The sequence below is a fragment of the Martes martes genome (assembly GCF_963455335.1).
Source record: "Martes martes genome assembly, chromosome: 7".
Classification (NCBI taxonomy): domain Eukaryota; kingdom Metazoa; phylum Chordata; class Mammalia; order Carnivora; family Mustelidae; genus Martes; species Martes martes.
Window position 1 is genome coordinate 131,543,904 of NC_137894.1, and position 27,568 is coordinate 131,571,471.

The following is a 27,568-nucleotide window of genomic DNA, read 5'->3' on the forward strand; positions in this document are numbered from 1 at the left end:
TTCCCTTGTTACCCGCGTCCTCCCCTCCCATTGCCCCGCGTGTCCCCACCGCGTGCTGGTGCGCACCACCTCTGCGTACACTCCCGTCCGGTACACGCCAGCCTTTTTTGTGTTGCCGCCTTTGCCTATGCTGCTCTGTCCCCACCTTGGAGCCTTGGCTGATCATCCCCCGTAGAGTGGTCCTTTCTGCCCCTGAGTTTACACTCTTTCTGCATGGCTCTGTTCGTTTGCATCAGGACCGCTGTCACTGTCCGCAGTCCTCCCGTGTGTGCTCGCTTGTGTTTGTTTTGTTTCCGTTACAACTGGAACTCATGAAGGCGGGAACCTTGCCTGCCTTACTGCTGTGTCTAGAGCCTGGATGAGTGCTTGACACTCCGGTTTGTTGGTTCTCGCTGTGTCTGAAGCACGCATGGTAAGGGAGGGAATGCTGGAGATACTTGGGGGTCAGATCGTGGGTTGTCTTGACTCAGTTCTCACATAGGACAGAAGCCCCTGAAGGATTTTAAGCAGGGAGTTACACATCGGATCTGTATTTTCCAAAGATCGCACAGCAGCCTGTTGGAGGCTGAACCACGGAGGGAGGCACGCCTGGAGGCAGGGAGACCAGCCAGGACAGTTACCATGGTGCTAGAGCAGAAGTGATGGGGGCTGAGCTGGGGCGGTGACACAGGAGGGAAGTGGAAGGACCAGGGCCCTGTTAAAGAGTTAGAATCAGAAGGACCTGGCTCTCGTGGGAGGATGAGAAATCTAAATGTTCCAGCAGAGTCTCCGTAGCAGGTGACTCTGAGGTAAGGGGAGAAGGTTGGAAGTACTGACTTGAGGATGCCTTCTGTGATCTACATTTTTTTTTTTCTTCAAGATTTTATTTATTTCAGAGTGAGAGAATGAGAGACAGAGAGTACATGTGAGACCACAGGCAGGAGGAGGGCAGAGGGAGAGGGAGAAGCAGATTCCCTCCTGAGCAGGGAGTCTGTTGTGGGACTCGATCCCAAGACCCTGGGATCATGACTTGAGCTGAAGGCAGATGCTTAACCAACTGAGCCACCCAGGTGCCCGCTGTGATCTGCATTTTTATGCCACTTAGGATTTTTACAACCTTGGTAAGGGGAAGGTTTAATTTCTAGTTCAGAATTTTGAAATAACGAGCCCATCATAAATAACTTTTTTCTTTTCTTCTTCTTTTTCTTTTTCCTTTTTTGCGCTATATACCATATACCGTGATAGATGGTTTTTTAAAAAAATAAATGCTAACTTACTGTATCCTTGTTATTCAGCACAGTTAACGGTAGCCCCATTTTACAGATGAAGAAGCTGCACTCAGAGAGCTTGAGTTATGTAACCAAAAGTTTTCCAGGTAGTTGCAAAATTGGGGTTCAAAATAAGGTTTCCTAACTCATAAATCCAGAGCTCTTTCTGGAATACCGTTGCTGCTGCTTAAAACTTGAAGATGGAACCAAGGCAGCCAGTTTACACAGGGAAGGAGAGGAGGTGCCAGAATTGTGGGCAGATTGATAATTTGAGTTTTGTGTTTCAGACTTTCTGATTTTATATTGTTTAATTTTATTTTAATTTCTTTGTTTTTGGGAGAAGGAGAGTGAGTGAGCAGTGAGGAGGGGCAAAGAGAGGAAGAGAGAGAATGTTAAGCAGGCGGAACTCCATGTGGGGCTGGATCTCATGACCCTGATGAGATCATGACCTAAGCTGAAATCAAGAGTCCGACGTTCAATGGACCGAGCCATCCAGGCGTCCCGCTTTCTGATTTTATTTGATCCTGTTCTTTTTCTGGACAGAGGATTCTAGGTGGGAGTTAGTAGGCAAATGAATTCTCTGTTTCACAAATGAGAAGAACCTAGAACCCATAATCACTGGGGAGCAGTGATTGTATGTCCAGAGACCAGCTGTGAGATGATGTTGGGGAGGGATGGAGGGTGGCCAAGCTGGTACCTGGGCGGTGTTGGGGAGGAGTCACTCCTTGGTGATTGATCCTGGGATACCCTGGGACCCAAGTCACTGCCACAGGAAAATTCGATCAGGAGGAAATGGATTTAGGGATGAACTACAGAATTTTGGGCACTTCTTTTTGGTGACTGTACTTCCAAATTTGAGTAGGGCCATATCTCCAGTATTAATTGGAGTGATTTTGTGGTTGTTGTTAAAATACTAAAGGAAATTAAAAAGCCCTTCTAACATTTCTCTCCAGGGTATTTATTGAATTCATTTGTACTACCACCCCACAAATTTCTGCATAAAGATGGGTGAAACTACCCTCAGATACATTGGGAGCTTGTGTGTAGCTTCACCATCGGAAGACCAGCATGTTTGAAGTGGTTGTTTATTTCAAATGTTTCTTAGTGGGGGGGTAGGAGGTGGTGGCGGCAGAGGAAATCTATTTTTTTAATGCTTTGACCTGTTTGCATTTTTTTACAATTAAAAATTAAAAAAGACTTTCCCTTGAAGTACAGTGTACATATAGAAGAGTGCACATCATATCACAAGTGTATTATTGTGATGAATTTTATAGTCTGGATGTACCTGTGAAAGCAGTAGCAGAACATGACATGACATGCCAGCACCCACTTCATGGGGAAGCCCTGCTCATGCTCCCTTCTAGTTAACGGTAACCTGAATTCTAACAGCATAGATGAGTGGTGCCTGTTTATGTACTTTATATAGAGTCAGACTGTGTATTACTTTTATAATGCAAGACAGATTTTTTTTTATTTTTTTAAAGAAAGGTCATTGTTGGGACGCCTGGGTGGCTCAGTTGGTTAAGCGGCTGCCTTCGGTTCAGGTCATGATCCTGGCGTCCTGGGATCGAGTCCCGCATCGGGCTCCTTGCCCGGCAGGGAGCCTGCTTCTCCTTCTGCCTCTGCCTGCCACTCTGTCTGTCTGTGTTCACTCTCTCTGACAAATAAATAAATAAAATCTTCAAAAAAAAAAAAAAAAAGAAAAGTCATTGTTCATGTACCTGTTTCTTTGTCTAGATCATCCCTCAGAGGTTCCAGAAAAGCTCATCCAGGACCGGTTCCGGAAGCTGGGCCGCTTCCCTGAAGCCTTCAGTTCCATTCACTACAAGGGAACGAGGACTTACAACCCTCCCACCGACTTCTCTGGGCTGCGGCGGGCTTTGGAGCAGCAGCTAGAGAACAACACCACCCGTTCTCCCCGGCACCCGGGGGTCATCTTCAAAGCCCTGAAGGTCAGTGGGGCTCCTGCCCTGAGTGCTTCTCACTGGGGTACCGGTGGGTGGTAAGAACACTCAGCTCCCCTTTTGTTGGTGCTGGAGATTGGAAATGGTGGAAAGCAAGGTTGTGGGGAAGGGAAGCACCAGAGGGGAGTTCACACCTAATGAGTTAGAGCTCATCCTGCTAAGAGCACGGGCACAGAGGGATCTTGGGCTATAGTTAAAAAGTGACAGGTCCCCGAGTCAGAGAAACACCAGGCTTTCAGACAGTAGGAAGAGCATTCATTTCCACGTGGTGTGGCCCAGCCCTGGTTGGCTTGTATTGAGGCTCAGTTACCTGAACAGGACTCACCTTTTTTTTTTTTTTAATCTATATTAATTTGTTTGTTCAGGAGGACAACTTTTTGTTATCACTGTAAATGGAGAATCAGTATCACAGGTAGAAATTTCCCAAGACAGAAAATAACAGACACATGATGATAGTAATTGGTGTTTATTATATACCATCAGAGAACTCTATATGAATTAGTTCATTTAGTCCTTACACCAGCAGTGTGCCTGGCTGGGTCAGTTGGTAGAGCATTCAACTCTTGATTTTGGGATTGTAGGTTCAAGCCCCACGTTGGGTGTAGAGATTGCTTAAAAAATTTTTTTAAAGATTTTTATTTATTTATTTGATAGAGACACAGTGAAAGAGGGAACACAGCAGGAGGAGTGGGAGAGGGAGAAGCAGGCTTCCTGCCGAGCAGGGAACCTGATGCGGGGCTCAATCCCAGGACCCAGGATCATGACCTAAGCCAAAGGTAGATGCTTAACCCACTGAGCCACCCAGGTGCCCCTAAAAATAAAATCTTAAAAAAAAAAATCCTTTCACCAGCTCCATGTGTTAATTGCTGTTTCCCAGCCTCATTTTGCAGATGAGGGCACTGAGGCACAGGGAGGTGAAGTGATTGGTTACACACAGTTACTCTAAGTAGCAGCTCTGGCTGGTAAAGCCTGGCTGGTTACTCTAGAGCTCTTTCTAACCAGCAAGAATCTTCTGCCTCGCAACAAATAGAATAACATACTATTTCCTCTCTAGGGACTATTGTTCATGGAAGGTTCTGAGACTGGAGCTTGTTTTTTCTTTATTTAGAAGGGAGATGAGCAAGTGTTCAGGAGATGATAAAGATAATGCTCTTACCCAGTTGGGACTTTTCTCTTTAACAGAATCTGAAATTCTGAAAGTGAACTTAAACAGGAGTAATTTCTTCTGTGGAGCTTGATGTTCTTCACTGTATCACCAAAGTCGTGTCCCACGCCCCTAAAATTCATGTTGTATACACCAGTGATGTGAGGCTCGTCTTTTGGGAAGCATCTCCAAGCATCGTATCTTTGTCCTTTAAAATCAGGCAAATTGTTTTTGTTGTGTATCTCAGCGGCACTGTCAATATATTGTTTTGATCATCTAGTAAAATCCTGTTAGAAAGCTCCTGCTTTTGCACAGATTTCGTTTCCCCTGTCCTGGTGGCTGGTGCTCGGTTCTGTGTAACAGAGGGCCTGCCACCTGGGTGGGCTGCCAGCCCTCCAACCACAGCAGATGCTGTATAACCCATCTGGGGCCCTCAAGCGGTAAACCATTGCCCCTTCTTTGTCTTAGGGTTCACAGGTATCTGGGTAAGTGGGATCACTGTGCTAGGTCATATCACTTCCTTCCCATAGCAGTATGGCTTCTCCGCCATTGCTGTGTCATGATAGCCGTCAACAGGCAAGAAATCACTAAAACAGTAGCAGTGGGTGGGGGGCACAGAATGGATAATAGAAAAGTATAACTTAAAAAGTATTACTGATTATTGGAAATTGCCTTTTGAGAATTGACTAGGTAGTCTCAGCGATATCTTCATGTCTTATCACAGTGCACTGGTCAGAGCATTCCCTGGGCCTATTAAAAGCTGGGAAGAGGGTTCCCAAAAGGAATGTCAAAGTTGTTACTATCGTTATGGGAATAGGAACTCTTTTTTTTTTTTTTTTTTTTGATTTATTTATTTATTTGACAGACAGAGATCACAAGTAGGCAGAGAGGCAGGCAGAGAGAGAGGAGGAAGGCTCCTTGCTGAGCAGAGAGCCCGATGCAGGACTTGATCCCAGGACCCTGAGATCATGACCTGAGCCGAAGGCAGAGGCTTTAACCCACTGAGCCACCCAGGTGCCCCCCCGTTACGGGAATAGGAATTCTAAGTTTAGGGCAGGTTGTTCAGTGATCCAGTTTGTCTGAATTCATATCCTCTGGCTTACATTAGGAATACAGGTTAAGCGTAGAAAACGTTGGCTACTGCAATAGAGTTACAGTAAATGAAAACAAGGACCAACTACAGTCTTTCCACCTAGAAATAGCCATCGTTAACATTTTAGTATGTGCTCTTATAGTACGTGTTCTGAGTGTTAAAAAAACAGAACAAAACAAAACATGTCGCTGCTCATCACATTAAAGATGTAAACTTGTAATCCTTTCCCCATGAAACTTCATAAACATTTTACTATATTGTTGTTACTGTTTTTAGTGAGCGAGTGAGTGAGCGAGTGGCGGAGGGGCAGAAGGAGAGGGAGAGAGGGAATCTTTTTTTTTTTTTTTAAAGATTTTATTTATTTATTTGACAGAGAGAGAACACAAGTAGGCAGAGAGGCAGGCAGAGAGAGAGAGAGGAGGAAGCAGGCTCCCCGCCCAGCAGAGAGTCCGATGCGGGACTTGATCCCAGGACCCTGAGATCACGACCTGAGCCAAAGGCAGAGGCCTAACCCACTGAGCCACCCAGGTGCCCCAAGAGAGAGAGGGAATCTTAATCTCCACACCCATTGCAGCCCAGTGCAGGGCTTGAGCTCAGGACCCTGAGATCACGATCTGAGCTGAAACCAAGGGTCGGATGCTTAACTGACTGAGCCACCTGGTGGTCCCAGTGTTTTACTATATTATTATATGATTTTTATAAACAGTTTTAATAGCTGCACAATATTTCATTGTCTAAAAACACCCAAATAACAATTGTCAGACAAGAAATTATAAGTAAAATTTCTCTATTAAAAATAATGCCACAAATAAATATCATGAAAGCTCTTTCTATACCTGGAATTATTTTTCTCGGTTATATTCTCTTGAAGTAGATTGTGTTAGAGGGGTGTGTGTGTGTACATACAGTGAGTATGTATCGCATTTCTGTCATTTCACTAGTTGAACATGGAATTCTATTTAAGTACTTTGCTTATTTGGTGTCTCTTTTTTTTTTTCTGTTTTGCCTATTTTTAGTATTTCAGGGATTTTACTTAGACACAGTCTCTGATCTTTACTATGTATGTATGTATTTTAGCGTTTTTTTTTTTAATTTTTTTTAAAGACTTTATTTATCCATTTGACACAGAGAGATCACAAGTAGGCAGAGAGGCAGGCAGAGAGAGAGGAGGAAGCACGCTCGCTGCTGAGCAGTGAGCCCGATGTAGGGCTCAATCCCAGGACTCTAGAATCATGACCTGAGCTGAAGGCAGAGGCTTTAACCCACTGAGCCATCCAGGTGCCCCTATTTTAGCATTCTTTGTAATGAATTCCTCAAAGAGATTCCCTCGAATTCCTTCTTGCAGTCTGCTTTGTGGACAGTGCTGTGTTAGCATGCCTGCAGGCTTAGGATGGAGGAACAGGACGGGAGCAGGGCCTTTGGGGCAGTGCTGGGCATATGGGATCTGGAGAGAGGCTGGGAAATGTTGGCAAGATTGGATCTAGGGATATGAGGATGCCCTGAGGACTAGGGGATAGAGACTTGGGGTGGGGAGGGGTAGGAAGGACAGCAGAGGAGAAGGGGGTTTGGTATAAGATGAGGCAGGCTCTGGTGCACACAAGAACAGAGTTTGGGCATATGCCGATTGGCTCAGTCCATTGGGTTTTTAGAAGGTTTGTAGTGGGGTACCCTGTCACAATAAGTGAATTTGGGTAAATTGCACATGCGAGTTCCTTGTACCATTCTTGCAACTCTTCTACAAGTTCGAAATTCTGTCAAAATGAAAAGTTACCCTTTAAACAAAGCTTGTGGGTTTTGCATCGTGGTTGCTTTAGGCTGGATGTTTGTGTCCTGCCAAAATTCCTATGTTGAAACCGTAATGCCCAATGTGATGGTATCAGTGGGCCTTTGGGAGGTGGTGGGTCATGAGCATGGAGCCCTTTTGAGTGAGATTAACGCCCAGAGAGCTCCCTTGCCCTGTCCACCCAGTGAGGACACAGTGCAGAGGCACCGTCTGTAAACCAGGGAGCAGTCCCTCACCAGAACCTGACCTTGCTGGCGTCTAGATCTTGGGCTTCCAGCCTCCAGATGCGTGAGAAACACATTTCTCTTTAGAAGCTGTCCGGCCCGCGCTGTCTTATTTTAGCAGCCTCGATGGACTAAAGACAATGGTTAAAAGCTTGGGTTCTGGAGTCATACAGACTTGTGTCGGAATCCCAGTTCCTTGGTCTTGTCAACTTCCTTTATTTGTTCATTGGTTCATTCATTCAACAAATAAAAGAGCACACCCGCGTGCCGGGTAGAGTTTGAGGTGTGGAAGTACAGTAGAGAACAAGGTAGACAGTAACCTTTGCCTTCCTCCTAGTCCTTCTTCAAACCTTTTTCCTCATCTGTAGAATAGGAATAATAAGAAAATGTTCCTAATGAAGCTGAGCTGAGGATCAAATAGAATGGCACACTTGAAGAACCAAAGATGTGGCATATAGTCAGTGTTCCATGAGCATTAAATAGGGTGGAGAATAATAAGAAAAAAAATTGTGAAAAGTGATTGTATTTGAATAATTCATGAAATACATACTTCTGATTAGATTTGAGGTGAAGGTATACTTAGATCTTCTGGCAAATGTCCTTGAAATGGCTCAAAGATAGTCACAGTAGAAGATCACACTCCGGTATGGCAGACATCGTCAAAAGAAGCTGAGGCCATACCGTGGTACACCAAGGACTGTGAATCTGATCAGTATAAATTTTAACGAAGAGGCCAGTGGCTGTGTTCTAGAGTTTCCTTAGGTTTTCTCTAAGCTAATGGAGCTTAATGTTTAAATTAGATTGGCAGGGACACTGAGTGCTGTGGGCAGTAATTAGTGCTCAGGGATTTTACCCTCAGGGGACTTGGATATCCTCCTCCCGGCCAGTTTGTTAGGCAATTTTGAGAAAAATAGTTACACTATGCTTATGAGGTGGTATGAATCATGAAGTTTTCTGTAAATACACGGAGCCTGGTCAGCTGGAGTTGTGATGATTCTTGGTAACTGGTGTCCCCAGAGTTTCCCCTGGACCCTATATTTAGTTCTGTCCTCTGGGGCGGAGACTGGGGTGTGGGACCTGCTGCTTCTGTCCATGGAGTTACTCATTTCAAAACGCATGTTTTTGGCTCTCCCCAGGGAATTGTGGGGTTCTCTAACTTACTGACATCTTTGAAAAATTTGTTTTTATCTTTTTGGTTGTCACTTGGCTTTTAATCTCTTCTTTGAATCAGAAGTTTGTTAATTTCCTGGTTATCATTTTAATAGAAAACTACTTGTAAGGTCTGCATTAGGCAGATTGACCCACTAGAGTTTTTGTAGCTGTTCAGACACAGTTACTGAAGTTTTCATAGTTCACGGCAGTGTAGAGTAGAAAGGCTGTCTTTTTTTTTTCAGTGGTTTTTTTTTTTTTTTTTAATTTGACTTTCCTTTGTTTTATTTATTTCTACAAGGAGCCTTGAGTTCTTTTCGGAACAGAAGAAGGGGGATGGGCATAAACAGATACATTATCAGCGACAAACTGATGTGTTTGGCTTCCGGCTTCTCCCAGTTTTTCCTTTCTCTGTCTCTTAGCCTTGTCCAATTCCTCAAGAACTCACTGAGTAAAAACACTTTGTGAAGGCCAGGGCTATGTTCTGCTATGATAAATGTGATTTTTTTTTTTTTCCTATACGGTTGTCTTTTTATTTTAGATAATATATACAGGAATACGGTCAGGAAAAAGTATATAAACTTTCGGGAAAATGGAGAGACAAATCACCTAAGAGGTTTGATCAAAACTGTGATGCACAAATGAAGAAATCTCAGCTCTCTAGTAATCAAGGAAATGCAGATGACAGCCCCAACACTACGAGAGCAGACGTCGATAAGTCTGGCGCTAAAATGTCAAAAAGGATGTGAAGCCATGTAAGCTCTTACAGACGGCCAGTTGAAGTTCAGATCAGTACAACCACTTTGAAATGCCACTCAGAAATATCTAGTGTAGGTGAAGATATGCATAATATATATTCCAGCCATATCATTTCTAGAATTTGCCTTAGAGAAACTTCCCACCAGAACACAGGGAGACCTTTATGAGGATGTGATGACTTTTAAAGTAGGAATCATTACAAAGCAGCTTTCTTTGTAATGGTAAATTAATGCAAACTAAGTATGTAAAAAATGGGTAGATAAATGGTGGTGTTAAGGGATTCTTCGCTACTTACTTTATTTTTATTTATTTATTTATTATTTTTTATTTTTATTTTTATTTTTAAAAAGATTTTTATATATTTATTTGACACAGCCAGCGCACAAGCAGGGGGAGTGGGAGAGGGAGAAGCAGGCTCCCTGCGGAGCAGCAGGGTGATGTGGGGCTGGATCCCAGGACCCTGGGATCATGACCTGAGTCGAAGGTAGATGCTTAACTGACTGAGCCACCCAGGCGCACCTGCTACTTATTTTAAAGAGAATTGGGGTCATAGTGTGTGTATGTGCAGTTACATACTTCGCTTTTCTCATGGAACATTGAAGCCTAGCATTTTTTCCCACGCCATTAAATATTTTATAAAAATACCTCTTTAAAGTAGTTGTCTGCTTTTCGTTTATATGGATGGATCGTTTTTTACATTTAGTTAATTATGCCCTTGTTTTAGTAGTGGTTTTCATTTTTTCCTGCTTCTATTTTCCATATATTTAAAGGATTGGTCCACATTCTGCCTATTTCCTTAGGATCAGTTACAACTCCTAGTACTATTTTGGACTGATGTTTATGGAGTGCTTACCGTAGGCCATGTACTATGCTCGGCACTGCACGTATAATGAATTCACTTAATCCTCGTGCCCGCTCTACGAGGTGAAGACGGGGGGGGGGGGTAAAAAAAAGACGTGGAGGCACAGAGGAGTTAATTAATTTGCCTCCTATAACTCACTTAGTGGCGGAGAATTTGAACCAGCTAGTCTGGCTACCAAGTCTGTGCTTTTAGCCCAGTGCTGTATATTTCTTCTCAGTAGTTACTCTACTTCTGAGAAGGCCTGAGGGCGCAGCCATCTTTAAAGGTTCCTCATACATTTTGCCAGTTGCCTCTTGAAAGGGTATTCCCATAAATTGTATTTGTTTGGTTATTTTAATGTTTAAAATGTCATTCTTTAAAATACAGAAGCAGTATGTGCTCATGATAAACAATTCAATAGTACAGAAATGTGTAAGGTTCAAGTTAAAAGGTCCCTCCCCACCCTGGTCATAGCCATTGCCAATACTTGTGTATTAGCTACTTTGCTACTTAGCTACTTTGCTACATTGCTAATACTTGTGTGTGCTTCTAGAAATTTTTGGGCCTACATAAGTGCATACATAAGCGTATGTATGTGATGTATATATTTTTCTCCCTAAATGGGATCATATGATTCCTACAATTCTACAGCTTGCTTTTTTTCACTTAATTATGCATCTTGGTTATATGTTAATAAAAAAAGTTTTATTCATTTTGGTTATCTTTCTATTGTAGTACATAAAACATAACACATTCTTGGGGCGCCTGGGTAGCTAGGTCGGTTCAGTGTCTGCCTTGGGCTCAGGTCATGATCTCAGGGTCCTGGGATTGAGCCCCTCATTGGACTCCCTGCTCAGTGGGGGTCTGCTTCTCCCTCTCCCTCTACTTCTGTTCTCTCTCTCTCTCAAATAAATAAAATCTTTAAAAAAACACTACATTCTTAATGCTATTAGTATACATTAAAAAAGTTATGAGCGGTATCTTACTTACGAGGTTCCATCTGATTGATAGAGCACAGTTGGATTCAGAGGGAGCCCACGTGCTACTTCCCATGTTCATTATTGAATAGGAAATGTGATGATGAGAAGGAGGGCAGAGTTTGCAGAATGTGTGTGAGAGCTCGTTCTGCTGCCCTCTTCTCCGGTGGTCTGCTCAGTTGTTTCCTGATGGATCATGCTGACCTAATCGTGCTTTCTGCTAATCAGCCATGGAATCAGCCATGTTGTGGTCCAGGCTCCAATCTCTCTCTTCTAGCAGGATGATCTCCCACTTCGTGACCACTCACTGCGTTGCTCAGGTTCCAGGGGAGCAATAGCTCAGACACCTTATCAGTAGAGTATACCCTCCCTGAGCAGGTTAATCTGTTTAAAGAGCTGCTAAGGTTATATATTGATATTATATATATATATGTATATATATATACACACACACACACTTAACTGTTGTCTGTATTTACAGTTCTGAATACATGAGAGAAACATTTTATAGTTGAATTTGTATAGGTTTTATATAATACCTTTTTTAGGCTCTGATCTCTAAATGTAGAAACTCTGACTTTCCAATTCTGTCACATCAGGAAGTATCTATTTATAACGTTATTTTGTGGGGAGAGGTGGCATCAGTGATTACATAAGAGTCTCCATTTTGAATCAGAAAATTCCCCGCTAGCCCTTGGTGACTGGGACTAAACCTTACAAGTTCAGTAGAAAGGGCCATACTGTTGCCAGGACAACTAAAGTTCAAGATCGTCTGGTCTCCAGGCAACCTTTTCTAGAGTTGCCTCAGATGCTTTCCCTAGCTTTCTCCAGGGAGGGGTGGAGGGGTGTCCCTGCCTGCTTCTAACAGCTTGGGGACCTCAGGAGGAGGAGAGCCCAAGAAAACCTGGAATGATGTGAGGTTTGGATTTTTTTTTCTTAAAGATTTCATTTTTAAGTGATCTCTACACCTAACATTGGCTGGAACCCATACCCCGAGGTCAAGAGTTCATGCTCTACCGACTGAGCCAACCAGATGCCTCTGAGCTTTGGAATTTTGAAAGACAAAGACTGTGTGGATTAGGTGGCAGCGTCTACACTGGAAAGGAAGGAGGATAATTTCTCTTTCCCTCGTACCTAAAACACACTAACATCGGAATCTTTTTGTGAAGAGTTCTATTGTTACATTTGCATGCTCTGACTGATACCAGTCCTCCTGAGGCCTGTTAGGGTCGGAGTCATTACCGGCCGCCAGCGCTTCATTGGCTTGTGAGGGAAGTGAGATGCTTATCATGTTCCCCAACTGGGGAGAGGCCGGGGTGCCCGTGTCCGAGTGATGAGGCTGGTTAGCCTGGGGGTTCTTCTCTTGCTGATGTCATAAGAGGTTATGGCTGCCCTGGCCAGTGTAAGCCAGCAGCTTATGTGTCTCGGGCGGGCGACCCCGGGGGTTCTGTGGGCACATGTGCCATGGGAATCAGCCTGCAGATTGTTCCGGGCCGAGCTTGGAAATCTTTGCTGCCGTTTTTCTGGAGAACTTTCAGAGAATTGAGTCAGGCCACTTGGAGCAGAAAGAACCTGGAGCCGTCACGGTTCCTGGGCTGCAGTCGTGTATTCGCTGGGGAGTGCCGTCACCTCTGTCTTCAGCCCACCTGGTGACCTCCTGCCATATGGGCTGGTTTCCGAAGGGCGACTAGTACTTAGGTTAGCCTTTCAGTTACCTTTTTAAAAGAAAAAACCCTGGGGCTAAAAATACTCTTTTTTTTTTTTTTTTTGTTTCCCCTATAGCTTTTTAGTAGTTTCTATGTTCCTTTGTGATCTCTTTTCCCTTCCTCTGTTCCCCCATTAGATACATAAGCATCTTTTTTTCCCTTAAGATTTATTTTTATTTTTTTAAAGTTTTTTTGTTTGTCAGAAAGAGTGTGTGCACCCCTGTGTGTGAAGGGGGAGTAGCAGGCAGAGGGAGAAGCAGGCTCCCCGCTGAACAAGTAGCCCTATGTGGGGCTTGATCCCAGGACCCTGGGATCATGAGCTGAGCTGAAGGCAGATGCTTAACTGACTGAGCCACCCAGGTGTCCCAAGATTGATTTATTTTTAGAGAGCGAGCGCACTCGCGCACAGATGGGAGAGGGAGAGAGAATCTTACGCAGACTCTGCTGAGTGTGGAGTCCCACGTGGGGCTTGGTCTCATGATCTTGAGATTATGACCTGAGCCAAAACTGAGAGTGGGACGCTTAACTGACTGTGCCACCCAGCCGTCCCGATAGGGGAGCACCTTTTTGCAGCTGAATATTCGCCCACTGAGTTCAAGCCCCAAGGTAGAACTTACTAAAAAAAAAAAAAGTTCACCAGCAAATGCAGGTAGCTCTGAAGACCAGTGAGCTATTGTGGAATGGATGGAAAGGAGAGAGGTTCTTAATATCCTATCCCCTGTATTACATTGATTAGGTAGGAGGGTCTCTAAGGAAGAAAATAAAATTACCAGCATAAAAATCCAATGAAAATGATGTTAATAATGGCAGTGAATGTTTTCTGAGCTCTCAGTTTATGCCACGCGGTCTTCATATGTAAGTTGCATTGATCTTGGCCGTGTAATCCATGAAGATGCCTACTGAGGAAGGTACTACTAGCAGCCTCTTGTTACAGATGAGATAGAGGCACAGAGGGTACAGACTCGCCAGCGACAAGCTGAAATGACTTTGGTGGGGGTCTTACGTTTTATTTATGCAAATTGCCCATTCAGTTTCATACTGTATCCATGTCTGCTCTCTCTTGTCAAACTTAGTCCCGTCTTTCAGTAAATTGATGCATTAGGAAGATAATGCTCTCTTTGCCCACCAGCCAGTCCCAGACAGCTGTGCACCCACCTGTTTGAGAACGACAGCCTTAAGAGTTCTCAGTAATTTGGTCAGTCAGGGAGCAGCTAGCCCGATATTGGAGAGGGTCTGTGGGCATGGGGTGAAGCTTGGCACAGAGGCAAGAGCCAAGGTGAGGAGTGGAGGGCGGGCTTGATGTGCACGTGGGGGCTGGTGCTAGACCACTTCATTCCAGGGGTCCTAGCTGAGAACCCTTTAGGACCTTTGCTAGGAGCAGTGGAGGATACAGAGGTAGGAAACTACTTTCACAGCATGTGTGATCTTGTCTGGGAGGTAATACCCGTACAGCTGGGCCATGACTTTGCATCATTACCCAGTTATTCAACATGTACTTCAGGTATTGAATACAGTCGGTGTTCAGAGAAGGCCAAGTGTAGTATGTCTAGAGTGGTTGGGAAGGCTTCGTGGAAGAGGTGAGACCAAAAAAATTCCTGGAAGGATAGGTCATTTAGAAGTAGGACTGGCGCACCTGGGTGGCACAGTCCGTTGAAGGTTCCGACTCTTGGTTTCCGCTCAGGGCTGATAATCAGGGTCATGAGATCGAGCTCTGTGCCAAGTCTGCTTGAGTCTTTCTCCCTTTCCCTCTGCGCCTCCACACCCACCCCCGCATGTGCGCCCTCGATCTCAAATAAATAAATAAATAAATCTTTAAAAAAAAAATAGGACAGAGGAGGGCAGTGTAGGCTAGTGAGTGATTCTGCTTTTCAATTTTTTTTTTTTAAGATTTTATTTATTTACTTGACACAGAGAGAGATCACAAGTAGGCAGAGAGGGAGAGAGAGGGCAAAAGCACGCTCTCCGCCGAGCAGAGAGCTCGATGTGGGGCTCGATCCCATGACCCTGAGATCATGACCTGAGCCGAAGGCAGAGGCTTAACCCACTGAGCCACCCAGGCGCCCCTTGCTTTTCATTCTTATTTATTATTAACATTCCTCTGTATATTCATGTATGTTCTCAGTGTTTTCCCTAAGCTAGTCCTCACAAAATACCCCCAAGAGGACAGGACTTACATGTATTATTTGTCAGACCTTTTTTGTTCGTCTGAGTCAAGGATTGTGACCTGCCCGGCCATGGCTGGCAGATCCCGTGCGTGACCCACGCAGAAGCTGAGTTGGAACGTGCCTGGGTGTCACGCACCCTCACTTTGACACACTCCTTGCCATTCCTTCTGTCTTACGCCTGAGCTCACTCATCATTGACACCACGCGCCTTTGTCAACACTCGAGTTTGCACCTCGGGATATTAAGATTTCATTGAGAAAAGGAAAAGAAACTTCAACAAGTTCTCGTTAAGTGAAATTCCCTTCAGAGCCTGAGAACATAGGTTTAAAACCTAATCTGGGGGCACCTGGGTGGCTCAATCAGTTAAGCATCTGCCTTCGGCTCAGGTCGTGATCCCAGGGTTCTGGGATCGAGTCCCGCTTTGGGCTCCCTGCTTCTCCCTCTCTCACTCCCCCTGCTTGTGTTCCCGCTCTCGCTCTCTCTCTGTGTCAAATAAAATCTTGAAAAACAAAAATACCCCCCAAACCCCTAGTCTGCTCTTTTCCCAAATCTCCTCTTAAATTTTCTTTTGACTTTTTACTAAAGGAAGTAACGTGTTTCTGTTATAGGCCACTTTACTTTCTCTTACCCCTGAAGAGCCCATGGCTGCCTCAGAGTGGGAGGCTGAAACTTGCATGCATATAATGATATTTAAAGCCTGAAAAGGCCATTTCCCTTTAATTTATGTAACTTTTCCCCACTGCATATGAATAAGGGCCTGCTGGGAAGAAATCAGCTTGAAGGACACTTTCCGTGTATAAAGTAGTGAATGAAAACAGAGGTCTACAAGTGGAAGCTTTCTTTCAACATAAAATTTTCAGTTTGCTTTTGCAAGTACTTTATCTTTCTTCTTGGCATTTATTTTGGCTGTTTGCTGTCTTTTAGGGTTACTGTTGTTGATAAAAGGCTGCCAAACACTACAATAATTCTTCCTTGTTTGATGGCTGATGACTTTTTTCTACATCAAGTTAGTTCTGTGGCCCTAGTAAACCCCCAAAGAGCGCCTGTGGTTAGAACTGGGATAGAAGCCCGGGGAACTCCCATCTCACCATTCAGCTCTTGCCTCCCTTGGACTTAAGGATTAGGCTGGTCTCCAGTTCTTGGTTCCAGCTTCAAAGGACGAAATGGGCATGAGTCATTATCTGTGGTGGTTTTGCATGAAAGACTTGAGTGTGTGAGGTGTTTATAACCTCCGAGGTAATTAAGAGAGCACAATAATACTGCCGGCTTCCCTCTGACCTCCGGGGGAATGGGCTGGCTCTCCCTGAGGTTTCCTGTGGCGAGGATGGGTGCAAGTTGGGCCAAGAAGGTCACGGGTAAGGAGCAGAAGCGTTGAGGTGCCCCTCCCAGCCGTGGAGCCTGTAGGAAAGAAGCCAGCGCCCAGGGGACCTCAGAAAGGCAAATAGCGGGGGCCAGAGCACGGGGCTCTCTGCCAAGCACCTTCATGTGTCGCCTTCCCTCCTCGGCAGGCCCTGAGTGACCGCTTCAGCGGTGAGATCCCCGATGACCAGATGGCACACAGCTCCTTTTTTCCAGATGAATACTTCACCTGCTCCTCCTTGTGCCTCAGCTGTGGGTAAGTGAGGCCTGGCCACCTGGGGCAGAGATGGAGAATTCAGACTTCAGTGTGTGTGCAGATCCCCTAGGGTCTGGCTAAATTACAGATTCTGAATTAACAGATGGGCTGGGGTCTGAGAAGGTGTATTTCCAACAAGTTCCCAGGTGATCCGGGTGGTCGGGGGAACACACTTGAAGGTTGCAAGGGATTCTGGGAAACATGGCTATGAAGTGTTGTTCTCTGAAGATCCTGACCTGGTTTGGATATGAAATTGGCTGGCTTCTGGCTTGGGCGGTGTTTACTGCATAAAACCTTAGTTTGCTTTTTTTCCCGTTTCTCCTACCAAGATTTTGAATTGTAGTCATTCCGCCTGCTTAACTCAACATTTGCCAGCCTGGAGTGTACAAAGCTCTGTGGTAGGTGGCAGTCCTGGGTGATTCCTTTCACTGTGAGGGTTAGCCTCTTAGAGCACCTTTAGAATTCTCTCCAGGGAGCTTTCAGAACTCTCAAGGCCGGGACCTCAGCTCCAAGGATGCTCACTTAACAGAGCTGGGGTCAGGCCCTTGTGTTGGTGCCCTTGAAAGGGTCCTCGGATGATTCTCGTGTGTTGAGGACGTTCAGTTAGGGCCGTGCTCTTCAAGCCCTAATTTGTGTGTGCGTGACCTTGGGGTTTGGGTGAAATGCAGGTTCTGCATCAGCGGGCCTGGCTGAGCTAGTGTATTTTTGACAAGCCTCCTGGTGACACCGGTGCTCAATTCGATTCTCACCATTGAGCACGTGTCAGAAAACCCTGATGGATATGTTAAAACACGTCATTGGGCCTTGCCTCCCAGTTTCTGATTCAGTGGGTCTGATGTAGGGCCTGTGAGTTTGTGTTTCTGGTATGCTCCCGGGTAATGCTGATGTTGCTGATTGGGGCCACACTTTGAGGATCGCTGGATTAATTTGAGCTGTTGACGGTATTAAATCACAATCTGGTGGCTTGTCTAATGGAGCTCAGGGGACTTAAATGCAGTGTCGGTGAGATCGCGGTCTCTGGGTCCTGTAGACAATTCCCCACCCTGCAACCCTCTTCCCCATTGAATTGTCTTCACTCCAATCAGGACCGCTGCCCCACATTGTCCACATGTATCCTTCTAGAGCCTTTATTGTGAATGGTCTTTCTGCATGGAACCCTGTATGCAGGCTACCTGCTGGGCACTGAACCGCCACCACCTTGGCTCTGTATTTCTAAAAAGGATTTGGCTTTTAGAGTCTATGGTCTGGGCTGGAGAGAGCTAAGGATTATGTTGGAGAGGAAAGTGGGATATTAGTTGCCAGTGTGACTTTTTACCTTCCTTTTTTGTTTACCCCACAGCCCAGCATGAGGGGCTTAGGCCCTGTTGGATCGTTACTTTTCCATTCTGACAGCCTCACCAGGGTTTCCAGAACTTTCCCTTCTATCATAGCGAAATTCTAAAGTCCTGCTCTCTGTTTTTGCATTGTCAGGATGGCAGAGCGCACTGTTTATTTGGAAGGTTTTCTTGTTCAGCTTAAGCCTCCTCTTAATACACTGCCAGATTTTGGAGGCTGGTTTTGTTTTATATCTTGGCAGCCTGTTCTGGTTAAACTTCCCATTTTGTGCTTTTTTCGATTGGGGGGTTTCCTGAGCGCCATTCAGGTTTTCTCTCCTGTCAGGGTGGTGCCTTCTGGCTCCGGCATTTCTGCCCTGGGACCACGTGGTTTTTCCCAGGAAGAGAGTCCTCCCTGTCTTCTCCTTTCTCCTCACACAAGGGTAACAGTGGTCACGTCTCTGTAGTGCTGCCAGGTCTCATAGAAGAGAGGCATGTGGATTTCTGAGTCCCACACGGTGCCTGCTGTGCTCAGGATTTGGGGCCCAGTACATAACCCAAGGTCTGGTGTTGGGCCCCGTGTCCGGCTCAGGGTCCCAGTCCCCTGTGTCAGTGTCAGGGGCTCCTTTAGCCACCTCACTGTCAGCTTTTGGGCTTCACTCAGGGCTGGATGTAAGAACAGCATGAATCATGGGAAAGAAGGAGTCCCTCACGAAGCCAAGAGCCGCTGCCGATACTCCCACCAGTATGACAACCGCGTTTATACCTGCAAGGTGAGTGCTCTGCTCGGGCAGCTGGCCTGCTGCCCTGCTCTGCTTTTGGGAAAGACTAGGGGCCACCCTCTCCCGCTTCCCGAAGTATTTGATGTTTAGATCGAGTGTGTCTGGGACTTCGCTCCAGCTCTCACCAGAGGAACTCCCATGCCTCCGTTGCTGGGACGCCTTGGTTCATTTGTTAATTTCCCAGCCTATTTTCCCGTATTCTGTGGAGCCTGTGTGCCAGGGGCACGTACACTGACTGTTCGTTCTTCTCCAGAGCAAGCGTGCTCTGCGGGAACCCCGTCTAATGGATTCTTGGTGGCAGGCGTAAATTACAGCTCTGTTTCGGGTCTCAGGATGGGTTCACGTTCAGTTCATGATCTTCTAGGGCACTGGCTTTTTTAGGGAAATGACCCTTCCTCTGATGTGAACTCAGGGTCCGCAAACCTTGGTATGGTTTGTGGGGAGGGGGCTGGCCAGGGTAACGAAGGGGTCAGGGGGTCTGGTGCACAGAGAAGAAGCTGGCAGAGTGCTCCATGTTTCAGGCCTGCTATGAGAGAGGCAAGGAGGTCAGCGTAGTGCCCAAGACATCCGCTTCCACTGACTCTCCCTGGATGGGTCTCGCAAAATATGCCTGGTCTGGGTGAGTTTCAATGGCGACGATGTAGCTGAGGGTTGTCGGTGTGTTGGTCTGCCAGGTACCTGGCCGGGTAACATTATCTGTCTACTTTCCTTGTAGGTATGTGATCGAGTGTCCCAACTGCGGCGTGGTCTACCGTAGCCGGCAGTACTGGTTCGGGAACCAGGATCCTGTGGATACAGTGGTCCGGACGGAGATTGTGCACGTGTGGCCCGGAGTAAGAGCTGCTCCGTTTTTCTTCTTGTATCATTCAGTTATTCATGTGTGTGGAGGAGTGGAGCTTGTGTAGAATTAAGGTTAACCTTGAATTTTAAAATATGTTGGTGGTTTAGGGAGGCAGGATCTGGAGAGCCTTTTCTCGTTCTAGACCCTTAATTATTTTTTCATGCCTAAATACTAGAAGCACAACTTTATTTTTAATTTTTTGAAAATTTTTTTTTATTTTTAAAAGATTTTTATTTATTTGTTTAACAGAGAAATCACAAGTATAGGCAGAGAGGCAGGCAGAGGGGGAGGGGGAAGCAGGCTCCCTGCTGAGCAGAGAGCCCGCCAGATCCAGGGCTTGATCCCAGGACCCTGAGATCACGACCTGAGCCGAAGGCAGAGGCTTAACCCACTGAGCCACCCAGGCACCCCATAGAAGCACAACTTTAAATAAAACTAAAAGTTGACCTATTGTTATACTGCCTTAGCAAGTAAGATTTCTTCATATTCTTATTTCCACGTGCAGATTTTTCCAGTTTCCACATCGCTTCAGCTTTTTATTATCAAAATGCTACAGTGACATTCTTTATGTGAGAAATCCTGTTCAGAAAATTCTCTTGCAGTGTATTTAAGAAGTGGGATTACTGTCGACCGTTAGAATTTTTTAATTTGACTTTTGAATTCAAGAAACTGGAAAAACAAATCTGGAGGCACAGTGTGGTGCTCTCATTCTTACTGGTAAATCACAGCACACCCCAAAGCTTTTCTCTTTGTAGAAGAAAGAGCAGTGATTTTCTTGAAGGGACTTAACCTTATTTGGTGCTGTTCCCCTTGCTGGGTGACTCCTAAAGGTACCAGTCAGCCTGACAGGCCTACCTGCAGAACCATCTTGAGCTTTTCTGGGGCCACTAATTCCCATAAAACTGAAGCGTTCCGGGCACCTGGGTGGCTCAGTTGGTTGAGCAGCTGCCTTCGGCTCTGGTCATGACCGAGAGTCCCGGGATCGAGTACCGCATTGGGCTCCCAGCCCCATGGGAGTCTGTTTTTCCCCTTTCATGCTCTCTCTCTCTTTCAAATAAATAAACAAAAATCTTAAAAAAAAAACAAACCCAAAACTGAAGAGTTCCTTATTGTTTTGTTCTTCTCTCCAGTTTCCAGTCTCACCAAAATGTGTTTCTGTGCTATAGTCTCATTCTGGAGCCCACCTTGTTGGCACAGTGGGCCAGGCCATCCTGCCCCAAGGACTTAATGTGGTCTTGACTAGTATAATTTTCTCACTACACCTTTTCTGACTATGTCATTTTGATTTTGGGTCTGTGTTCTTTCTTGTGAATGCGGTCGTCTCTGTGGTTGGATAGTTCTAGTCCAAGAAAGCGGTGATATTCCAGACCCCTTTTAGGCCACGTTCCTTGTGGTCCTTGGGATTAGGGGCTGCAGGCCCCTCCCCTTCTGTTCATTCACTCCGTCATTATGTCAACCCAAGTATTGGTTGATTACTATGTGCCCAGAATTGAACCTGATGCTTTAAAAATACAAGATCAAAAAAGGTAGGTTATTATATTTAGAGAGCTTGTTCTAATAGCAAGTCGAATACATAAATAGGTGCTGTCTACACATGGAAACAGGATTCCTGACAACGTATAGGTACTAGAGGAACCCAAGAGGGAGGGCTCCTAACCCAGCCTGGGGTGGGGGGCTTCCTGAAGGGGCTGCCATTTTACTCGAGTAGCTCTTGGATTGTACGTCTCACTTACGGGCAGGTAAGGCCTGAATTGAACAGTTGGGCACCAGGTCTTATGGCCTCGAAGGGAATGAGTCAGTAATGTCTGGTTGGGTGTGATTCTGTCGAGAAGCCGGAGGGATTCTTGGTCTGTTCCCCTTCTTCTCTGCCAGGGAGTTTGTGGTTCTGAGTTGGCCATCGATGAGCATACAACTCACCTGAGACACCCTCCCGCCACATTTACTCCCTTCACTCAGAGCATGATGGGAACCTGTGTTTTCCTTTCAGACTGATGGATTTCTGAAGGACAACAACAATGCTGCCCAGCGCCTGTTGGATGGGATGAACTTCATGGCCCAGTCGGTGTCTGAGCTTAGCCTTGGGCCCACCAAGGCTGTGACTTCCTGGCTGACAGACCAGATTGCCCCTGCGTACTGGAGGCCCAACTCCCAGATCTTGGTACGGTGCGGCAGGATGCTGCTGCCTCCCTGGTGTGGCCTATTCTGCTGGTGCCATTTTGCCGTGTCCTAAGCTTGCTCTGTGAGGGAGGCCCGGGAGTTCTCTTTCAGTCAGGTTAGCTCCCAGTGCGTTAGAAAGGGCAGGGCACGAGAGGCAACCAGTGTTCTCTTGCCCATTGATTTCTCTGTGTTACTTTGTGGTTATTCTCTTTTTGGTGGGTTATAGTTCCTTTGCCTCCGAGGCCTAATTCTTTATTGGTCAGATGTCTGAGGTCGTAGATTCGCAGAATCTGGAGGAAATGGGGCATTTAGAGGGCATGTGTCTTGGTACATGAGTCTCTGCAGTACCCACAGCAAGGGAGCCCCCAGCTTTGGCCCACACGCTTTGTGACAGGAAGCTTGCACCTCACCAACTTCCCAAAGGCTCTTTCGAGAAGCCACGGAAAAAAGTGAATTCTCGTTGGTCTTCTGGCTAGACTTAGCATAGTCTTTTCTGAGAACGCTGTGACTCAGCCAGATAGACTTGAGGGGGCTTTCCAGGCACTTCTCAGAAGAAAATGGGTCACAGCTGGGCTTCAGCGGGTGCACTCTTCATGAGGGCAGGCCTCAGGTTCTCTTCATGACTGCTGTTGGGGTCCTGCCGTTCTCAGTAGCATTGGCGGGGGTGGGGGGAGGGGTTCCTCTGCCTGGGGCTTGCTGGCTTTCTCAGTCCGTAGAAATGAATAACGTCTGCCTTTCTGTTTGTTTTGGGCTGGGAACAGAGCTGCAACAAATGTGCTACATCCTTTAAAGATAACGACACCAAGCATCACTGCCGGGCCTGTGGGGAGGGCTTCTGTGACAGCTGCTCGTCCAAGACCCGGCCAGTGCCCGAGCGGGGCTGGGGCCCTGCGCCCGTGCGGGTGTGTGACAATTGCTACGAAGCCAGGAATGTTCAGTTAGGTAACGTGGGGCCCAGGAGCCTGCGGGGTGGAGGGCGCCCTCTCTCCTTGGCGTGGAGTCCTGGGAAGTGGACTCCCACTTGCCTCACCCAGTCACTCTAATGAGGGCACCTGCTCCGCTGGTCCTTGGTCGTCCTCTAAGCTCTTTGTTAACAGAGTCCTAGGGGTGCGAGTCCGGGGCAGGGGTTCACCCTGTCCTGTGTTAGCAGACATGGCTTAGACTGGGTCGTCTTTCTGGAGAAGGTTCTTGGTCACACTCTTGGAACCTTTCTGGCTTACCCTGAAAGGAAGGTTATAAAACAGCTCCAGAGGGTTGAGGTCAAGGACTGACACAGCTTACTTGGCATCAGGGTCTGACCTGACTCCCAGCCCAGACCCTTGCAGGGCAGCAAGCACCGGGTTATCCTGGGAGAAGAATCCAGAAGCAGTCTGCTTTGGCCCCTCAGTTTTCCATTTGGGAAATGACTCAGAGGTGATGGCTTTTCCTTTCTCACTGTCTACAGATGTGACTGAGGCACAGGCTGACGATGAAGGCGGGACGCTGATCGCTCGGAAGGTGGGCGAGGCCGTGCAGAGCACTTTGGGAGCCGTGGTGACAGCCATTGACATACCGCTAGGTGGGTGTAGCGTATGTGGGATGAGGGGTTTCAGAGTACCCTGGGCTGTCATTGTGTCAGAGGCTTGCTGACCGGAAATTTGTATTTGCTTGCTTTTGCTGGAAACCTTAGTGGTTTCATGTTTAATCCTGGAGGCCATCTGTTGTACTATCCATTGCTGCATAAGGAGCTACCTGAAAACGTAAAGGCTTGAAACAGCGTCCTTTTATCATGTCTCACAACTTCAGGTCAGGAAGGGTAATTATTCTGGTCTAGGTGGCGTTGCTGGAGTTACCACGTGATACTCCAGTATGGCAGCCTGACCTGTCTCGTGGGGCCACGCCAACCTTGCTTATTACATGCTGGGCACCCCTCCGTGTGTTCTCCAGGCCCCTCTACATGGTTTCTCCAGGGGTGGTTGGAATTGTTACATGGGGCTCAGGACTCTTAAAAGCTAATATCCCAGGAGATAGGAAGTAGAAGCCACCAGTGTCTTGAAGATCTGGGCCTGGAAATGGTACTAATGCTATAGACTCCTGGAGACACAAAGCCTGCCTGGATTTGAGGGAGGGGGCAGGAGTGTCAGAGAATTTGTGGCTGTCTTTAATCTGCCACACAGCCGCGCTGCTACTCACTGATCCTTATTCACCTCCAGATGTGAAGGTTGCTTGTAACTAGGAGGGCCCAAGGGAGGGGAAGGGAAACCCACCAGTGTGTGGAAGGCTTGGGCACTGTTGGCTGGGCCTGGGGTGTTTCTGCCCATTACAAGGGAGCAACCAGAGGCTCCCGGGTGGCTGGTGGTGAAAATCACTTGGATCCGATTTACCGTCCTTGCGGCTCAAGGGTGAGTAGATGATGAACTTTGGACTCAAGGGCGCAGGAATAGATTTGCCCAGGCTTGAAGCGCAGGTTGTATCTGCTCTCGGGGGTGCCTGATTCCTGGGCTCACCAAGGGGCTCACCTGCTCTGCGCTCGCTCCTGTTGGGTCCCAGTTCAGTGTGTTAGACTTGTCACGCTATTTCTTGTAATCCCTGTAACTGCTCTTGAATGTGAGCTGTTGAAGAGGAGGAAGCCAAGGCCCAGAGAAGTTAGGTAACCTCTCTTGATCCTGCAGCCGCTAATCAGCATGTGCTCTGTGGAACTGTGATTTGCGTGAAGAGATGTCCTGACTCCCAGAGTCTGGGCTGTTTTATCATTATTCCGGTGTTTTGTTTTTTTTTTAAGATTTTGTTTATTTGAGAGAGAGAGTGTGAGCACAAGCAGGGGGAGTGGCAGAGGGAGAAGCATACCCTCCGTGGAGCTGGGAGCCCAGGCCCCTGGGATCTCGACCTGAGCCGCAGGCAGCTGCTTCACCAACTGAGCCGGCCAGGTGGCCTGACTCCAGTGGTGTTTATGCAGCTGTGCTCCGGGATCGCCTGTGAACTTGATAGACACCCAGATCTCAGCGCGTAGGCCCTGGCTCCAGATCTCCTGACCTGCATGGCGTGGGGTGCAGGCCAGGTGTATGCATGTTTTAAAATCTCTGTAGGTGAGGGGTGCCTGGGTGGTGCCGTCTCCTGAAGACTTTCTCCCTCTCCCTTTGCCTCCCTCCTCCGCACGTGCTCTCACATCTTCACAAACCAGCCAGCCCTTTAGGCAGTCATGTGTGCAGGAGGGCCGCGAGCCCGTGAAGAGTCTGAAGGCGCCTTCTTGGCCCGAGGAGTGGGGGTTGGGGGCTCGGGGCGCACGGCTCCCTGCGGCGCGCCCATTGGTGTTGTCTCCACCACAGGGCTGGTGAAGGACGCAGCCAGGCCAGCGTACTGGGTGCCCGACCATGAGATCCTGCACTGCCACAGCTGCCGGAAGGAGTTCAGCATCAAGCTTTCCAAGCACCACTGCCGGGCCTGCGGACAGGGCTTCTGTGACGAGTGCTCCCATGACCGCCGGGCTGTCCCTTCTCGAGGCTGGGACCATCCTGTCCGAGTCTGCTTTAACTGCAATAAAAAGCCCGGTGACCTTTAACCCCAGCTCCCTCTCCGCGTCCTTCACAATTCCTTAGGTTCTCAGGGTTAGAAACAGAAGTCTCGTTGAGGTCGGCCCTCCTCTTGGGCACCTGTCACGGTGTGTGTCCTCTGCTCTTCCTGGGGTGAGGGGGTGGGGCAGGTGGCGAGCTGGGGTGTGAGCCTGGTGGCCGGAGGTGTGAACCCCTCAGGGCAGGGGAACCGAGCAGCTTATAGCAAAGGGGAATGAACCTGAATCCGTTGCATTTATTTCAGTTAGAAATAATAAAGATCTAAATATATGTGTAGATACACCTGAAGGGAACGTGGAGCATATTCAGGCTGCTGCCGGCTCTGACTTAGCACAGTCTGTCCCCAGCACAGGGACAAGGTGGCCGCGGCCGCAGGTCTTCCCCACAGAACAGAGCCAGGCACAGAGCCACTGTGTTGCTAGCCACCTTTTGCTTCTTCTCTGTGAGCCTTTGAAGCCTCTCCTCTCCTTGCCTTTTCCCAGGTACCTCTTGCTTGGAAGGGCCGGAAAGGAACCTCCGGGGGCCCCCTGGAGTAGGGTCCCTATCCTAGGCCTAGGCCGATGTCAGAGCCTACCCAACTTAGCGTGCAGGTCACCAGAGTGGGTGGAGGGTGAGGGGTAGGGTCCTTGGCCCCGAATACTGGGGAGCGCGCAGGAGGAAACCGGCCTTCCCCAGCTGGGTTTCCTATTTCTTGATGCTTCTGTGTCCGCTTGGCTTTCCCGGAGGCCGCCCCCTGCCCCCAAGTAGAGCACCTGCTTCCTTCCTCTCTGCCCTTGCGAGCCCACCATCTGCTTCTGAGTGTTGCACTAGGATTTTTATTGCTTATTTTGAAGTGTCTTAACTCTTTGTTCCCTGATACACGCCCCCTCTGGCCATCGGAGGGGCAATATGAGAATCTTCCAGGGAAACAGCGCACCGAATGGACTGTTAGTTGTTTCAAATGCATATAAATATTTCAACGGATCATTAAGAAAAAATTCTCTCTGGTTCTTGCAAGAGAAGTCAAGTGAACTTTGGTTTCTCACCAAGAGCCGGGACATCCATCTCTCGTGACTGGAAAGAGACTGTTGTGCTGATCCTGTCATCGGGGCGGATTTTATCTTCAGTGGCCAAACACGAAGAATTAAATGCGACCTAGGTCTTGGCAGAACTGGTGGGGGGGGGCTGAGCTTCAGGGAGGGGCGTGGCAGTCAGTCCCAGCATGAGAGTCCGTGTGTCGGGAGCCCTGGCACGCGCTGGTCCCTCGCAGACCTGCGTCTGTGTTGCCTCCTGTGGCCCAGGGACTCAGGCCCTACTCCAGTACTGTGTATTCTCAAATTCGCCATTATAAAGGAATCTTCCTGCTGAATACGGTCTGTGCTCTTTCCTTTAACTTCCTCAGTAGACCTTGCCTCTGTCTAGTTGATAGGAGAGTAGCTGGTGGCTTTGAGAGCAGAAGCCAAGTGAGAGGGATGTTTCTGGGGTGGTAATATTTGACCTTTAATACCTCAGTCTGTTAGCCTAACAAGAGCTTGGAAAAAAGCAGCTGTGATGGGGTTTTCATCTCACGATGTTGGGCTGTTTCCCCCCCAGCTCTTAGATCGCCTACTCTAGCTGTTTGCTAACTGGGAACTTGAAGGCTGTTCCTTTAGAGGGTACTAACAGATGCTCACAGAACTTTCTGGTGGCGAGGGCTCCATGCGTGGAGCGGGACCTGGCCATGCCGTGGTCCTGCCCTTGGGCTCGTCATCAGAGCTTTCCCCAGGAGGTGTGGCCACTGGCTGTGGGGCCGGGGAGCCATGTCAGCCTGGCCCTGAGTAGGGCTGCCTTGTGTCAGACGGCTGCTGCCTGGTGACTTGTGTGCTCGGTGTCACTGGGGTAGCTGTGGTGCCTCAGTCCATGGGGGGTCCTCACAGAAGAGTTAAGTGTTGTTACTGACCTAGAGGAACCATTGGAAAAAACTGTTCTCTACCTCTTTATCTGTTGGTTCCCTCTTCAATCCCTTGCTCTGCCTTCTGTTTGACCCCCTTCTCTATTTGACTATCCTCCATGGTCTCCTCCTCCTCGTGGGCACAGACACTCGTCTTCATCCTTTCCTTTCCTCCTTGCTCTGTCTTCCCCCCTGACTCTTCCTGTCCCGCTCCCATCCTGTTCATCTTTATCCCCTGCTCTTTGGGTGAGTGGAGCAGAGGGGTGTGTGCATGGTGGTGGCCTGTGTCAGACCGGGCCGTCTGTTCCATTGTCGTGTGGCGGCATCCCTGAGCACGAGTCTGCCGGGCCA

At 47.6% G+C, this 27,568-nt stretch overlaps 1 protein-coding gene across 2 annotated transcripts in view; it reads left to right on the plus strand.

Moving 5' to 3' along the window:
* Positions 1–26,654, plus strand: part of ZFYVE1 (zinc finger FYVE-type containing 1) — a 57,463-nt gene extending 30,809 nt beyond the window's left edge. For both annotated transcript variants that reach the window (XM_080808361.1, XM_080808362.1), the window contains 9 exons: positions 2,985–3,199; positions 16,561–16,667; positions 18,645–18,753; positions 19,284–19,381; positions 19,478–19,595; positions 21,591–21,761; positions 22,522–22,702; positions 23,205–23,318; positions 25,066–26,654. In XM_080808361.1, the coding sequence (XP_080664487.1) occupies positions 2,985–3,199; positions 16,561–16,667; positions 18,645–18,753; positions 19,284–19,381; positions 19,478–19,595; positions 21,591–21,761; positions 22,522–22,702; positions 23,205–23,318; positions 25,066–25,298 (1,346 nt within the window). In that variant the 3' untranslated portion in view covers positions 25,299–26,654. The remainder of the gene's footprint in view (positions 1–2,984; positions 3,200–16,560; positions 16,668–18,644; positions 18,754–19,283; positions 19,382–19,477; positions 19,596–21,590; positions 21,762–22,521; positions 22,703–23,204; positions 23,319–25,065) is intronic.
* The last annotated feature ends 914 nt before the right edge of the window (positions 26,655–27,568 follow it).